Source organism: Balaenoptera physalus (genome assembly GCF_965194825.1).
Source record: "Balaenoptera physalus genome assembly, chromosome: 14".
NCBI classification, from domain to species: domain Eukaryota; kingdom Metazoa; phylum Chordata; class Mammalia; order Artiodactyla; family Balaenopteridae; genus Balaenoptera; species Balaenoptera physalus.
In genome coordinates, this window is record NC_138893.1 from 38472218 (window position 1) to 38489996 (window position 17779).

Sequence of the window (17779 nt, forward strand, 5' to 3'; positions counted from 1 at the left end):
CACCCTTTTCCCAGCTCAGGCCGGACCCAAATAGGAGACCTGCAATGAGGAGGGGGCACAGCCTCTTCTACTTCTTTACTCCTTCCTGTCCTGCTTGTGGCTCCTTGGGAGTCCGGGCAGAGGGGAGGGGGATTAGAGGTACAGAGGACAAGGTGTTATAACTGTTGTCTTTCAGCTAACTCTAGGGAGAATTTTTAATGGGACCCATTTTGAGTTCCTTGACAAAAGTGTGCAATTTCTGGCTAACCTGTTTCAACAGACCCCCTCCATCCTCCCCAGCCTCAGGTCCTACTCCTCATAACCTCTCACTAATGCCTGGCAGGCAGCTTTCTCAGGTGGGTTCATTCAAGATGCTTGGGCGTGGGTACCAGCCGCAGGACACAAGTGCATCCCCAGTGAGCCAAATGGTGGCCATGCACACCTCTCCCACTTCTGTCTTCTCCTTAGCCTGCCATCAAGAGGAGGGGCTCCAGCCGGCTTCCTGCCTTCCAAATCTTCCAGACTTAGCAGGCTCCAGACTTTTCGTTCATGAACGCTACCAAGCTCCAGGACAGTCCGGTCAATTTGTCCCAAGAACTCTAACATCAAGCTCCTCGTGGATCCACAGGAGCACCAGGGCCTGAGCACCCCCACTCAGTAAACATCTAGGTGGGGAGCGGGAGGCTGGTCCCCCCCTCTCCCGGGGTCCTCTAATCCCTCTCACAGCAGAGGGGAGGGAACACCCCATTCCTGCTGTGTGGACAGCTCCCTGCCCACTCTCCTCTATGCCTTTGTGAATTTCTGATTTCAGAGGTAGGGAGGCAGTAGGGGTTGAGAGTCATCAGGTAGATTCTACTATCTTTTGGTAAATCCAGCAAGGATATTCCTAGCCACCTGCTCTGGAAGACGGAAAATTTATCATCATTGGTTTCAGCTCTAAGATGATACATAGCCCAAAATTTCAAGACACTAGGAAAAGTCCCATTCCATATTCTAGAAGCTTTGGTCGCAGATGGGTGGCTACTGTGAATGGCAGCTTCCACCTCCACTGATGGTTCTAGGCATGACAGAAGCCTGGGAAGGCAGGGATGATTGGGAATTCAGTTACCACGAAGTTCCCTTTTCTGTAGCTCCATTTCTCAGCCTTCTGTTCCAGAAAATCATCTTCACAGAGTAAGACATCTTTTTGGCTCTTACCCTTTCCAAATGGGAAATTCTAGGAAGGCAGAAGTCGTTCTTAAAAAGAACATAGCTATCCAGGCTGACAGGACCTTAAAGGCAGCCCAAGTGATGACATCTTTCTTAACATCATGAGAACACAGGTTTCCTTCCAGAGACCCATTTGTCACCTTCAACTTAAGTACTTTTGAAGCCCAGGTGTCCATGGCCCTATGCCAAAAAAGAAAAAAAAAAAAGTGAGATTAAATGAGACAGACAGGATCCCTGTTCTCAAGGATATTTATTAACTTTGAACAAAATGATGTAAATATGGAACCAGGTGTGTACATGGATATTAGTTTAACTTGGACATAAGTAGCCAAATCCCTGCTTTTCTCTTGGCTCCTGGTGCCAAGAATGAAAGCCTTGGGGGCAGAGTGTTTAAGGCTGTTGTAGTTTTCTTCTGTTTTCACATTTGGTCGTTGTGCATCCCTGATAGAAGACCAGCGAGTTGCTAGAGGGTTTGATTTCCTTGATGCTGCTCCATATTCACCTATTTCTGACTTTGGCAGTAATTCCAGTGCCAATCACCAGCTTTCTATATTTATCAGCAGCTGCTTCAGTGATGTGGAAACAATTTTCTCAACAGCTGAAAAACATGAAGATAGAGACGAGGACATTTTGTTCTTTATAAAAGAGCTTAGTTGGAATGAGCATAGGAGACACAAACCATCAGCACAAATCTTTTTATCTCAGCATCTTTTCCACTTTCCCCAGCGTGACATCAGGATTAAGGAGAGTATAAAGTTTTGTCCAGAGAGGAACGAATGTGTAACCTCTGTGGAATACACTGGAATACTTTGAATCAGCTGGGCCAGTATCCTACTTTCCAGGAGGCCATCTTTGTTGATTTGCTTGATTTATGTCTTAAGGTTTGGGATGAAGGAGGCTCATCCCCAGCCTTTACTTCCAGCCCAGTTTCACCAGCTGGCTGGCTCTAGGTGGTCACACTCGGTGAATGCTTCTTCATGAAACATAATCAAGGTCAGTTGAAGAACATGTGCCCTCCGTGGAACACTGCAGGGTGTAGAGGATCTGAGAGGTTCAGGACACCACCTGTGAGGTCAGAGGCTTCCAGACTGCAAGGCAGTTTGACTCCATGACTGTGAGGAATAATAAAGATTGTGAAAAACAACTACTGTTTCAAAACAACTATGCCGGGGCTTCCCTGGTGGCGCAGTGGTTGAGAATCTGCCTGCCAATGCAGCGGACACAGGTTCGAGCCCTGGTCTGGGAAGATCCCACGTGCCGCGGAGCAACTAGGCCCGTGAGCCACAACTACTGAGCCTGCGCGTCTGGAGCCTGTGCTCCGCAACAAGAGAGGCCGCGATAGTGAGAGGCCCGCGCACCGCGATGAAAAGTGGCCCCCGCTCGCCGCAACTAGAGAAAGCCCTCGCACAGAAACGAAGACCCAACACAGCCAAAAATAAAAATAATAAATAAATAATAAAAACTAAAAATTAAAAAAAAAAAAAAACAACTATGCCATGTCTATATAACGCTCACACGATGCCTGGTTCACCAAAGCCCTCAGTGCAGAATGATCAGAGAGGTCATTATTGCACTCAAATTGTCTCAGCTGCTGTCAGAGCTCTGGGGTATCTGGGCGTTAATGTGCTTATAAAAAGAATCAAGAAACCTGGTTTCTAGTCCCATCGGCTGCTACCAAGGAAAGGGGAACCACGTGGAGCGCCCAACAGGTACCAAGCATTCTAAGTGTTATATGAAGCACTTCATGACGCAGAGTTTCTCTTCTTCCTCGCAGCAACCTGAGAAGTGGGTCAGCATTTCCCAGATGAAGAAATGAGGGGTCAGAGAGAATAACTTTTCCGAATTAGAGCCCAAGCGTTCCTAATCCTAAAGCCAGCCCTCTCGCCGTCCCCTCACCTTTGATCTCCCTCAACCCCAGTGCTATGCAGGGGAGATACCAAACAGCCCCACCGACCTTCTTGAGCCTGTCTTCAGTTGTAGAATTGAAAACCCATCTCTAAAGTTTATTTTCTGCTTTAAGAATTCTATCAACCAGCATCTTCCGTATTATTTTAAATCCTTATTGCCACCTAGTGGGCATAATCAGAAGAATGAAGAAAATTTTCAGTTCACTTGGATTAAAACCTGCCACTTCATCTTAAATCCATATTGTGCTCCTGACCTTTAAAAATTGTATTTATGAGCAAATATCATGGCCTTCCTTTTTTTTTTTTTAATTTATTAATTTATTTATTTTGGCTGTGTTGGGTCTTCGTTTCTGTGCGAGGGCTTTCTCCAGTTGCGACAAGCGGGGGCCTCTCACTATCGCGGCCTCTCCCGTTGCGGAGCACAGGCTCCAGACGCGCAGGCTCAGTTATTGTGGCTCACGGGCCCAGCTGCTCTGCAGCATGTGGGATCTTCCCAGACCAGGGCTCGAACCCGTGTTCCCTCGCATTGGCAGGCAGATTCTCAACCACTGCGCCACCAAGGAAGCCCCACTTTTATCTTTATAGTAAACTACCAGATGAGTGGTCCCCTTTGAAAGATTTTTGGTGAGTTGCTGGGAATCGTGTAAATCCCAGCTTTTAAAAAAAACATGTAACGCTTTGTGACCATATAATATACACTCAGCTTATAGTGGGCTATGCTTAAAGAAATTCTAATCTGCAATATTCATAACTTGTATAGTAGATATACTTTTAACTTTATAAATATTTTGCTCAGCATTTTTTTACATTCTCGTGATAAAAAAATATGAGCTTATGTTATGCATACTGTTTTACAGCTTGCTTTTTTTTTTACTCAATCTATTTTGGACATCTTTCCATGTCAGCACACAAATCTACCTCATTCGTTTCAGTGGTATGTAGTATTCCATTATTGACCATACTGTAATCAATGTAACCAGTTTCTCATTAATGTCCACATAGGCTATTTTCAGTTTTATTGTTACAAAACTGCGGTAGAGGATGAATATATATTCTTCAGGGGATGGACATACACATACACTCACATGCACATTCTTTTGCAAATTTATTTGTAGAATAAAATCTTAAACATGAAATTGCTGAATATAAAGGTTATGTAAATACCCACTGACCAGAGGTCACCAGAAGCACACCTGTAATCAATAAAAAAAAAGTCAAGTGTACTTAACAAACCACAGCAAGGGAGAAAACAAAAAGAATTGTGAGCTATCTCTGGATGACATTTAGAGGAACTTTTTATAGGATTTGGGCTTGTGCTGGGTACTGTTAGGGAAGTTTTTCTAGAAGGAGAGAGAATTCAAGTTAGGCTAGAAATGTCATTCTTAGTACAGGAGCAGCAGTCACAGATGTGGTCAGAAAAGGGGGGTGTGTAATCGTTTTGTGTACCGAGAGGCCTTGTCTGCACATTTCTTTATTCCGTGAGTGTTTTTTTTTTTTTTTTTTTTTCGTGAGTGTTTTTTATGATCAGTTGGGGACATCATTAGCAACGTGCCAACAGTGCTTTCTTTCACTTTCTCGGGTACGTTGACTTTACAGAAATTGCTTTACAGAAAGGTTGTACCAATTTACAGGCAGACCTCGGAGATACTGCCTATTCGGTGGGATCAGTTCTAGACCACCACAATAAAGCAAATACAGCAATAAAATGAGTCACATGAACTTTTTTGGTTCCCCAGTGCGTATGGAAGTTATATTTACACCATTCTGTAGTCTATTAAGTGTGCAAAACATTCTGTGTAAAAAAGCAATGTACATACCTGAATTAGAAAATACCTTATTGCTGAAAAATGCTAACCATCATCTGAGCCTTCAACGAGTCTTAGCGGGAATATCAAAGATCACTGATCACAGATCACCATAACAAACATAATAATAATGAAAAAGTTTGAAAAATTGGGAGAATTACCAAAATGACACATGAGACATGACATGTGAGACATGTCAAAAGAGACATGAAGTGAGCAAATGTTTTTGAAAAGATGGCGCCAATAGACTTGATTGAGGTAAGGTTGCCACAGACCTTCAATTCACATTATATTTGAAGCACAATAAAGTGAAACACAATAAAATGGGGTACGCCTGTACATTCTTCTGGGTTCTCTTAAATATTCCATTTCCCTAACAACTATGTTTTTAATAATCAGAATAAGGGCAATTGTAATAATAGCAAATGTTTATAGAGCTCTAAGTCCTTTATTTCATTGATTCCTCATCAGAGAACTTGAGACAGGCACTAATAGCATCCTGGCTTTCATATGAGGAAACCAAGACTTAGAAAAGGGGAGAACCGGCCTGGGTCACGTGGCTAGCCAACATGAGCTGGGGTGCAGAACCAGGTCGTCTCATTCCAGGGCCCACACTCTTTACCATGAAGAAACACGTTCTCCTCTATCTGCTTCACAGGAGCCTGTCACGGAGAATCGAAAGCTAAGGAATTAAGAGCCATTGAATTGATGATCACAAATCTTCCAAAGTCTGGTTTAGGCTGATAAGGAAGTAGAGTCCTGTTTACAAAAATGAGACTTACGGGCAGCCTTCCAAGAGTCCCATACATAGTGTTAGAGAGGCATCCAGCATGGGATGCTTAGCTACTCACATGGGCCCTCAATTAATAAAGGCCGATGAGAGCTTTCTTAAAATCACAGCCAAGACCCTATAATTAAATATTCTCTGGGCCGGCTGGAGCTCAGAGGGTATCTAAATCGCCCCCAAGGAAATAAACTGATGAAGGACCTCCATGCCCTTGGATCCACGGAGGTTTATGACATTCCCATCCTGTGTGAGGATGGGGCCTGCGAGTCTGCTGGGGAAGGTTTCGTGCAGGGAGAGAACGTGGAATGAAATTGTGCTTAAGTAAATATTTATTGAGGGTGTGGTGGGTGCACACTGGGGTTCAGAGCAGGCCTGCATGCTTGGATTTAGCAAAACAAACGTAGAGTAACCACTGGTGGCTGCTTTTTTCCAGATTGTGCTGGCTGTGGACGAGATATCAAGAACGGGCAGGCGCTTCTGGCTCTGGAAAAGCAGTGGCACTTGGGTTGCTTTAAATGCAAGTCCTGCGGGAAGGTCCTCACCGGGGAGTACATCAGCAAGTAAGACTGGGGCCTGGGGCGTGGATCCTTTCAGCAGGGATGGGGCCATCTTGGGCCCTCTGTAGGCCCTGCTCTCCGGGTCTCCACCCCATCCCATCAGACATAATGAAAAACATTCACATCCCACAATCAATATGAACTTTTTGCTATAAAACTTTTGAAGAGAATTTTATTCTTCTGTTGTTGCCTACTATAAGTTTAATGAAATATTCATCATTGCCTAATGTAACAATGAAGCTGACATAACTGTAGGCTGTATGTTGTAACCAATTAAGCATTTAGTAATTTTACTTTTGCTAATTTTTTTTTCCTATTTGGAACTAGTAAACCTTTACCCTCCTTCCAGGTCTCAGACATATTTGTAGACCCCGCCCCCCCCCAAAAAAACACTCAGGGTCTAGGCACGGAGCCCATTAGGACCACCAGGAAATAGGTTCATTAGAGTCAGATGCTGGTGTAGATAATAAAGCAGGTGAAGTTTTTGTTTTTGTTTAATGTAACCTGGAAAAACTAGATACAGTGGTTACCTTTCAAATTAAGGAGGAGGGACTTCCTCGGTGGTCCAGTGGTTAAGACTCCACACTTCCACTGCAGTGGGCGTGGGGTTTGATCCCTGGTCAGGGAATTAAGATTCCACATGCCGTGCAACCAGGCCAAAAAAAAAAAAAATTAAGGAGGAAAGAATGAGCATGGAGCGGGGGGAGGGTCCAGTAGCAGTGAGGGAAAATTGTCCCCTATCCACTTTAAAAAATGGTCTTCAACCAGCACCTATTCAAAAAAAATTTTAATGAATTTAACGCAGGAATATAGTGAAACAAACAAAAGAAGTAGCTTAGGCCCCACCCCCTAGAAATCCAATTCTGCAGGTCTGGGGTGAAGCAAACACCAGGGAGAAACTGCACAGGTGATTCTCATGCACAGCCAAAGCAAGAAGAGAGAAATGCTCGGCCTTTAACACTGACGGCTGTGCAGCGCTAGGTAACTGGGCTGTCTGAAGTGCCACGTTTTAACTCTTCCATGCGGTGGCACACATAGAACATGATATTTTTCACTGTGTCCTGAGGGAAATGAAGGAGGCTGCAGGAGGCTGAATGAGAGGGGATGAGGAAGAGGGACCCTGGGACCACAGCTGAAGCCCATCTGGCCTGGTGCTGCAAGAGAGAGAGACTCCAGGTTTTTGCTAGTTAGGTCTGAGGTGGTCCAGGAATCAGCAGCCGTAACCCTTTGGCTGTTATTTCCACGTGGCTTGGAGAACCTCAGCGTTCTCTCTGGATCATTTGGTTTTGTGGGCTTTGACCCTGTCTGACCAGGTCTCCAGACACGTGAGTGCTGGGTGGGAGAGAAACAGCTTCTGCTACCGTTCTGTGCAGGAGGGCGGAGAGAAATGGGGTCTGGCTGTCTTTCCTGCCCTCGGCCTTCTCGGGAGCTGACGCTCTTTGTCCTGCAGGGATGGAGCTCCGTACTGCGAAAAGGACTACCAGGGGCTCTTCGGGGTGAAATGTGAAGCCTGCCACCAGTTTATCACCGGCAAGGTCCTGGAGGTAAGTGACAGATGGTCTTCCCTCAAAGCGCCCGTCATCTTCCTCAAGGCCCTGGAAAATACACGGGGGTCTCTTCTCCCATTTTTTTCCATCTTCTTCTCACATGTGGAGGAAAGAGTAGTTGTAGATGACGAATCACTTAGAGACCTACTGTGTGGTGCTGTCTTCTCAGGCAGTGCCTACTGAGTGCTTGTGTGGAGGAAATTGGAAGGATGGGGAATTTGAGGGAAAAAAAGAATGAAAAAGAGTCTGTTAGGAATTATGTAGTAGGAAAGGTTATATTAAACTGTTCTTTTTTTTAGAAGTCAGAAAAGAGGAAATGAAGAGCGTGCTACAGCCACGCGTGTGGGTGGTACACCTGTGCGCATGTGTGCCTGCGTGTCCTTGTGTGCGTGTACACGTGTGCGCCCTTGTGTGTACACGTGGGAGTGTACAGACTCAGGGAGCAGAAGCTCCACGTTGAAGCTAAGAGAAGAAAGAGTCATTGGAGGTGAGGGCGTAGACTTCCCCACCCTTAGAGAACCACATCCTGTGTGACCCAGAACGCCCTGTGGTCCAGGCTGAGCCGAAGCCTGTCAGGTTCAGGTGTGACTGCCTCGCACCAGGGAGCGTGGTTCCTGCTTTCTCAGCAGTGGCCCCACCAGCTTCTGCCTCTGGGCTGAGCCGAGCTCCTCCTGGGCCGGGGCCACCTGTAGACATGAGGCCAGAGGTCAGAGAGTCACTGCCTGGCTTCTCGTAGGCCTGTGGGGTGTTAGCACATTCCCATGGAAGAAGTAGAGATTGCCTCACACCTGTCCTGCGTCTCAGGGCGGAGAACATGCGCTGAGCAGAGGTGAGTCAGGACGCCCAGTGGAGTCCTTGGAAGGTAGCTGAACAACTTGTCACATCGCTTCAGCAAGACACCAGGGCACTGAATCCACTTCATCTCATTCAAACTTCCCAGCAGGGTATGTTTCAGGGACCCAAGACTGAATCCGAGAGTCCCCCAAGGCGTCACTGGGCAGCTTCTGTGGGATTTTACCAAGTTCGGGGTAGCCTTCCTAATCCCACAGCAAGCTCTGCAATGCCTTCCTGTCTGTGAAGTGCAGAGGGGGGCTGACATTGGCTCTGTGCTGAGACCTAGTCCAGCTAATCGGATTTGGGAGATAAGGAAGTGCGTGTTGTCAATGCGGTTGCCTCTGACTCAGGGGAAGGGTGTTTCGGGAAGAAGGAACAGCAATGGCAGAGGCTCAGAGGCAAGCACAAGCACAGCACACCCAAGAAACAAAGTCATTTGGGCAGGAGCATGGCTGAGAGAGATGATGCTGGAGGAATGGGAGGGGCCCGAGCGTGAGGACCTCGAAAGTCACATTCAGGAGTTTGGCTTTACCCTAAGAGTGGTGCGAAGCGTTGAAGTGATTGTGGCTAGAGTGTCATGTGGCTGGATCAGACTGTTGTGTGAAGAATAGGTGGGTGTCCTCAAATGCATGCGTGTGCCCCCATGTTCACAGCAGCTCTGCTCCCACCAGGCAGAAGGGAAAACAGCCCAGGAGTCCATGGATGGATGGATAAACACAATGTAGTATATATAGACAATGGAATATCGTTCAGCCTTTAAAAGGAAAGAATTCTGATACAGGCTACAACATGCATGAACCTTGAAAACATTATGCCAAGTGGTAGAAGCCGGTCATGAAAGACCACACACTGTATGCTTCCATTTAGATGAAATATACAGAGGAGATCGACCCCTAGAGAGAGAAAGCAGATTGGTGGTTGCCTGGAGTTTGGGGTAGGGATGCGGGATGGGGAGTAGCTGCTTATTGGTACCCCCTTGGGGCGATGAAAATGTTTTGGAACTAGATAGAGGTGGTGGTTGCACAACCTTGTGAATGTCCTAAATGTCACAGAATTGTTCCCTTTAAAATGGTTAATTTTATGTTATGTGAATTTCACCTCAATTTTTTAAAAAAATGGTGGAGACAGGGAGGCCAGTTAGGAGAGCTTTGGACACCAAACAGTGGTGAAACTAGCTGGAGTGACACCTGAGAAGTAGATGCCCACTACCACACACACACACAGCCGGGGGGCGAGGAGGAGTTTTCATGGCCTTTCCAATAAGGCTTTTATTGCCAGCCCAAGGATACTTCAAGGCTGGGTTTGGGGCTCAGGGTGATGCACATCCCTAGGAAAGCTCTTGGAGAAGATGCATGTGACCCATCCAGAGGGTAGCTTAAAATCCAGCAGTCTCATCCCAAAACACAAAGTACAGTAGTCCTCGCCTGTCCTCTGAATGTGCCCCTCGTCCCTCCACAGAGTGAGGAGCCCTGAGTGGGGCCTTACAGCATTTCCTTGGCTTCCCAAGTTTGATCTGCTGCACAGGTCTGAAATAAACCTGTAGAGTTGGGAGCAATTAGGAAATTTCATTTTAAAACAAGATGGAGTGTAGACTTACTGTGATGAACCATGTGTAAAAATACCGAATCACTATGTTGTACTCCTAAAACTAATAGAATATTGTCTGTCGATTCTAATTCAATAATAAACAAATAACTAAAACACCAGAACTATTTCCAAGATGTTTAGCTATAGCAAGAGAGGCGGGAAGACAGTGAACACAGCCCCCAGCTTGAGCACCACATTTGTAGACAGCGTGGATGGAAGCAGCTATCTCCTCAGGCCAAATGTGGGACTATGTCCCCCGAGAAGAGTTAGGGAGGCAAAAGGGCTGGTGAGGGGTGTTGATTATCTTCAGATTTAGTTCAACAGCTGTAGGAAGGAATATCTACAGTAAAACTAGATGCTGTTTTGAAGACACATGCTGTTTTGAAGACACATCTGCTTACTCTGGTTTCTCCCTGGTGGCCCGAGTATTCCAGTGTTTGCAGGGGCTGTGAGGGCCCCTCACCCAATTGGCTTCAGGCCTCCGTGAGGGCCATTGATGAGGATGAAGCCTGGGACGCTTTCCACGCAGACCCGCAGAGGTGGGGCTTTTGGGAGCAGGTTGCAGCGGGGTTCTGGGCAGATTCAAGACCCACCCAGTGGGCGTGCCATCCCCCTCAGATGGGTGTGTGATCTAGAAAAATGTGCTGCACAGTGAACAGCTGACATGTGACAGCTCGTGAGTCAGCCTGGCTGGGTTCCCAGCACAAAACTCTGCCCTCCTCCCTCTGCCTTTTATTCTCTGACCCACTGTAGGTAAAGCATGATGATTCTGGATTTGTTGTAAATACTGTAATCCTTGTTTTTTGGGGTGTTTTTTTTTTCCTGTTTTTAACATTATGGTAAAATCCACATAACATAAAATGTACCATCTTAACCATTTTTAAGTGTACAGTTCAGTGTATTACATAGATTCATAATGTTGTGCAACCATCACCACCATCCATCTCCATAACTCTTTATGACTTTGAAATCTGTGCTTATTAAACAGTAACTCCCCATTCCCCTCTCCCCACAGTCCTTGGCAGTGACCACTCTACTTTCTGTCTCTATGAATTTGACCACTCTGAGTGTCTCATATAGGTGGAATCATACAGTATTTGTGTTTTCCACTGATGGGCTTATTTCACTTAGTATAATGTCCTCGAGGTTCATCCATGTTGTAGCATGTGACAGTATTTCCTTCCTTTTTCAGGCTGAATAATATTCCATTGTGTGGATGTACCACAGTTTGCCTAGCCATTCTGTGATCTTTGATTTTTTTGGTTATGTTTCTGATTGATTTTATCCATAGAGATTATAAATGTATTATTAGTTCCCTGTGTCTTTTGTAACAGTGGTGGCTTAAAACCGCAGAAACTTATTGTCTCACAGTTCTGGAGGCCAGAAGTCCCAGACTGAAGTGTTGGCAGGGGCTGTGCTCCCTCCAAAGGCTAGGGGAGGGTCCTTCCTTGCCTCTCCAGCTCCTAGTGGCTGTGGCTACATAACCCTCATCCCTGTCTCCATCTCCACAGAGCCTTCAACTCTGTGTCCTCTCCTCTCTGTGTCAAACCTCCCTCTGCCTTTCTTTTAGAAGGTCACTTGTCATTGGATTTGAGGTCCACCCAGATCATTCAGGATGATTCCCTCCTCTCAAGATCCTTAGCTTAATTACATCTGTAAAGACCCTTTCTCCAAACATTCACAGGTTCCAGAGATTTGATGTGGATATATCTTTGGGGGGGGCCACCAGTCCAGTAAACCTGGGAAATTACACAAGTATCATCCTGGTGAAGGCTGGAGCTCTGGTGTGTTTTTTTTTTTTTTTTTTTTAATCTCAACAGGTTTTATTTACTTATTTATTTATTTTTAAACATCTTTATTGAAGTATAATTGCTTTACAATGGTGTGTTAGTTTCTGCTTTATAACAAAGTGAATCAGTTATACATATACATATGTTCCCATATCTCTTCCCTCTTGCGTCTCCCTCCCTCCCACCCTCCCCATCCCACCCCTCTAGGTGGTCACAAAGCACCGAGCTGATCTCCCTGTGCTATGCGGCTGCTTCCCACTAGCTATCTATTTTACATTTGGTAGTGTATATATGTCCATGACACTCTCTCACCCTGTCACAACTCACCCCTCCCCCTCCCCATATCCTCAAGTCCATTCTCTAGTAGGTCTGTGTCTTTATTCCCGTCTTGCCACTAGGTTCTTCATGGCCTTTTTTTTTTTTTTCCTTAGATTCCATATATATGTGTTAGCATACTGTATTTGTTTTTCTCTTTCTGACTTACTTCACTCTGTATGACAGACTCTAACTCCATCCACCTCATTACAAATACCTCCATTTCATTTCTTTTTATGGCTGAGTAATATTCCATTGCATATATGTGCCACATCTTTTTTATCCATTCATCTGTCGATGGACATTTAGGTTGCTTCCATGTCCTGGCTATTGTAAATAGAGCTGCAATGAACATTGTGGTACATGACTCTTTTTGAACTATGGTTTTCTCAGGGTATATGCCCAGTAGTGGGATTGCTGGGTCGTATGGTAGTTCTATTTGTAGTCTTTTAAGGAACCTCCATACTGTTCTCCATAGTGGCTGTATCAATTTACATTCCCACCAACAGTGCAAGAGTGTTCCCTTTCCTCCACACCCTCTCCAGCATTTATTGTTTCTAGATTTTTTGATGATGGCCATTCTGACCAGTGTGAGATGATATCTCATTGTAGTTTTGATTTGCATTTCTCTAATGATTAATGATGTTGAGCATTCTTTCATGTGTCTGTTGGCAATCTGTATATCTTCTTTGGAGAAATGTCCATTTAGGTCTTCTGCCCATTTTTGGATTGGATTGTTCGTTTTTTTGTTATTGAGCTTCATGAGCTGCTTGTAAATCTTGGAGATTAATCCTTTGTCAGTTGCTTCATTTGCAAATATTTTCTCCCATTCTGATGGTTGTCTTTTGGTCTTGTTTATGGTTTCCTTTGCTGTGCAAAAGGTTTTAAGTTTCATTAGGTCCCATTTGTTTATTTGTGTTCTTATTTCCATTACTCTAGGAGCTGGGTCAAAAAGAATCTTGCTGTGATGTATGTCATGGAGTGTTCTGCCTATGTTTTCCTCTAAGAGTTTGATAGTGTCTGGCCTTACACTTAGGTCTTTAATCCATTTTGAGTTTATTTTTGTGCATGGTGTCAGGGAGTGTTCTAATTTCATACTTTTACATGTATCTGTCCAATTTTCCCAGCACCACTTATTGAAGAGGCTGTCTTTTCTCCACTGTATATGGTTGCCTCCTTTATCAAAGATAAGGTGACCATATGTGCATGGGTTTATCTCTGGGCTTTCTATCCTGTTCCATTGATCTATATTTCTGTTTTTGTGCCAGTACCAAACTGTCTTGATTACTGTAGCTTTGTAATATAGTCTGAAGTCAGGGAGCCTGATTCCCCCAGCTCCATTTTTCGTTCTCAAGATTGCTTTGGCTATTCGGGGTCTTTTGTGTTTCCATACAAATTGTGAAATTTTTTGTTCTAGTTCTGTGAAAAATGCCAGTGGTAGTTTGATAGGGATTGCATTGAATCTGTAGATTGCTTTGGGTAGTAGAGTCATTTTCACAATGTTGATTCTTCCAATCCAAGAACATGGTAAATTTCTCCATCTATTTGTATCATCTTTAATTTCTTTCATCAGTGTCTTATAATTTTCTGCATACAGGTCTTTTGTCTCCTTAGGTAGGTTTATTCCTAGATATTTTATTCTTTTTGTTGCAATGGTAAATGGGAGTGTTTTCTTAATTTCACTTTCAGATTTTTCATCATTAGTGTATCGAAATGCAAGAGATTTCTGTGCATTAATTTTGTATCCTGCTACTTTACCAAATTCATTGATTAGCTCTAGGAGTTTTCTGGTAGCATCTTTAGGATTCTCTATGTATAGTATCATGTCATCTGCAAACAGTGACAGCTTTACTTCTTCTTTTCCGATTTGGATTCCTTTTATTTCTTTTTCTTCTCTGATTGCTGTGGCTAACACTTCCAAAACTATGTTGAATAATAGTGGTGAGAGTGGGCAACCTTGTCTTGTTCCTGATCTTAGTGGAAATGGTTTCAGTTTTTTTCTGGTGTGGTTTTAATTGAACCCTCGCTAAGCATCGGAGGTGTCCTAAGCCCACTTCTGTGGGTGTGGTTTTACCTGAGATACCAGCAGACACTGGAGGGAGATTTGAGAAGGAGGAGGGTCCCTGGACGATGATCAAGAAGCTCCAGGCTCAGCTATGTCACTAATTCCTGAGTGATTTTGGACAGATCGTTTAGCCTCTTTGAGACTATCTTCATTTCACAGGTAAAAGGAGTGGCATGTAACCTCTGAAACTCTACCCTGTTCTAAACTTCTCTCTCCATTATTCCTTAATATCATAAGCCCTACCCATTACATTGGCTTGAGGGAGTGGGGAGGAGAGCCTTCATGTGTTTTAATGAAAAGGGCTCCAGGGGATAGGAAATCAGGGATTTACTCTTGGATCTGGAAATCACAGCTATGTGGCCTTGGGCAGCTCACTCAATTTCTTTGAGCCTCAGTTTTTTCTTTAAATACAAGCATTAAAAATATATATGTAGGGCTTCCCTGGTGGTGCAGTGGTTGAGAATCCGCCTGCCAATGCAGGGGACACGGGTTCGAACCCTGGTTTGGGAAGATCCCACATGCCACGGAGCAACTGGGCCCGTGAGCCACAACTACTGAACCTGCGCGTCTGGAGCCTGTACTCCGCAACAAGAGAGGCCGCGATAGTGAGAGGCCTGCGCACCGCGATGAAGAGTGGGCCCCGCTTGCCGCAACTAGAGAAAGCCCTCGCACAGAAACAAAGACCCAACACAGCCAAAAATAAATTAAAAAAAAAAAAAGGCAACTGAATCCTCCAGCTAAGGTGTATGCCCCAGTCCCTTTAAAATATATATATATATATATATATATATATATATATATATATATATATATATATATATATATATATATATGTAAATCCAAGACTTGGACCACTTGACTCCTAAAGTTACTTTGGTTCTAAGGATCTGAGTTCTGTAATTCTCATGTCTTAAATCTAAGTGGTCAGAGCCAGCAGTTCTTTTTTTTCTGGAGAGATTTTCTGGAAACTGGCCTGTAACACTCAGCATGTGGCATACACTCAGACTGTAGTTTTATTTGTCATTAGCTTGCTTTCAGTTTTGTAAAAACTTATAGCAAGATAAGTGGCACATATTTTGCTATAAGTGGCACATATTTTAGAGCTCTAAAATATGTGCCACTTATAGCAAGTGGCTTGCTATAAGTGGCACATATTTTAGAGCTTATGCTAATTAACCTAGAAATTCAGGAGCATTCTGAAGATGTTTACAACCTGCCTCCTAACTAAGAAGTCCAGAAGCAGATTCGTGTGAGACACTGGAGTGTGCCGATAGCCTTCTATCTCCATCTCCACCCCTAAACTCTTCTCTGAAGCAACCTTCCTCCTCCTGGTCCTTACTTCCCTTCCCTCCCCCCACCCAGCTCCCTTCTGCTTTAGCAGCTTAGTGGTAACAGGACATGACATGAGACTTCAGACTTAGGTCACAGATGTCAATAGACGTTGGGGACATCCCTTTGGTATGAATTTCCTTCCATCTTTGGTGAATGGTCCTAGGAGATCTCTGACTCCAACAAACTTCCTTTCCTGGGTTCAGGTTGTTACCTGCCAACTTTCCCAAGAAAGAAAGCAGCAACAAAATAGTTGCAAAATGAATGCAGTACAGAAAAAAAAAAAAAAAAAAAAGCCAATGTCAAACTAGACACAGAAGTCTGGAGGGTAAAGGAAAAGGGCCCGTCCCATGTCCGCCCCCTTCCCTGTCCTGGGCTGTTCCATCTGCAGACCGAGGCTGGACTTGACTTCTCTTAGTCTGTTCTCTTGCACAACCCCCTTCCCCCAGGGAGCTCAGTGTTTACCGAGCGCTCCCGGGTTCCTTCAAGACCAGTGCTCTTAGGGTTGTCTGGCTCTGCAGGCATTGCCACCCTCAGCAGGCACCTGGCCGGCTGTGTGCCCAGCCTGCTGTGTGCTCTGGCCCCAGAGACAAAGGCCCGTGGTGTGTCTGCATTCCTCCCAGCGGAGGGCTGGGCTCCTAGTCTTTCCCTGGCCTTCTTCCTCAGGTCGCCACACCCAGGAAATCAATCCTCCTGTCTTTCCAGAATGGCTGGTAGCCCACGTCTTTCTGTGGTTTGGTGTTTACTGTGCCACTTGTGCTCTCCTGGGAAGAATGTATGACAGGGTCTGTCAGAATTTGAATGCCTCGAGATGTAAGAGAGAGACCCTCCAATGTGGCCCAGGGCCAATCCTCCAGCCCCCTTAGTGCCATTCCATTCATACCTATGGCAACACTGTCCTGTCTTTATCTCTTAACTTGGAAGCCTTGGATGAAAAGACAGGACTTAGACTGGCTTTAGACCCCTCCTGCTCTACCCCTGCAGTGTAGGAAATGGAATCACAACATGAGTCAGCAAATCCTTTCCCTTGATTCTCCAAAGGATTAAAACCGATGGCTTTGTTTTGTTTTACCTTGTTTTGTTTTTACTTTTTTTTACTTTTTGATTAAAACTCCTTTTTCATAAAGCCCAAGGACAAATGTTTATGATGTTCCTGCGAAACTAATTCACGTTATAAATTGGAGGCCCTTGTCCCCTTCCTTCCTTCTGCTGTAGGTATTTTAAGCATGTTCTGCTGTAACAGCCACAAGCAATGAGTAGATCTTGTTCTGGGCTAAACTGTTACCTAGTGAGAGGAAACATAGGCTGTCCCAGGGCACTTGCGTGGCAGATAATCTTTTTGTCACCATCGAAGATGTAATTTGCAAAGACAGTCTGAATGGTGAAGGTCCCCCCTTTCTTGTTTTATGTATGTCATATAAATGCAAGCAAGACTAACAAGCTGTGTTCATGCAGAAAACTAATTTCATTCTTCTCATTCTCACTGCACTCCCAGGAATTCATGCCTCCTTCCCCTTAATTGTGGACCCAAATATTTTTGAGGATCAGGGAAAGGAAAAGAATCAAGTAATATTTGTAGTCTTGGTTGAGATGGTCTCTGCCCCGGTGGGCAGTGAACCACCACAATAGCCTGCTTTTGTATGATATATTTCACATTTACAAATGATCTCATAAATATTTAATCCTCACAACAGGCCTGTAACGTGATGAAAGCAGTTCCTACTGACCTCCATCTACAGATGAAGCTGCTGAGCGCCAGAGACCTGGGGGCTGATTGGTAACAGAACCCAATTAGAAGCCAGGTCTCTCAGTTCTCAGAAGATAGGAACACACACCTACACACATGCTGCTTCACAATCCATCTGGCAGTAATCATTGCAGAAAACAAGTAATTAATTTGCCTCCCAAAATAACTTACAGAAGGACCAAAATTTACCATTCCTGGTGAAATGGGGAAAGTGTCTCATTAGTGGCCCTGTTATATCTATTTTCAGGACAGTAAACATTTGCTGCTTGTTTGGTTTTCCTTTTTACCCATGTAAAATGTCACCAAAGGTCAGGGACCCTG

At 44.6% G+C, this 17779-nt stretch overlaps 1 protein-coding gene across 16 annotated transcripts in view; it reads left to right on the top strand.

The window, feature by feature from the left end:
- ABLIM1 (actin binding LIM protein 1) overlaps window positions 1-17779 on the top strand; it is a 329116-nt gene that overhangs the window by 220096 nt on the left and 91241 nt on the right. For all 16 annotated transcript variants that reach the window (XM_082423398.1, XM_082423389.1, XM_082423397.1 and 13 more), the window contains 2 exons: window positions 6121-6247; window positions 7695-7788. In XM_082423398.1, the coding sequence (XP_082279524.1) occupies window positions 6121-6247; window positions 7695-7788 (221 nt within the window). The remainder of the gene's footprint in view (window positions 1-6120; window positions 6248-7694; window positions 7789-17779) is intronic.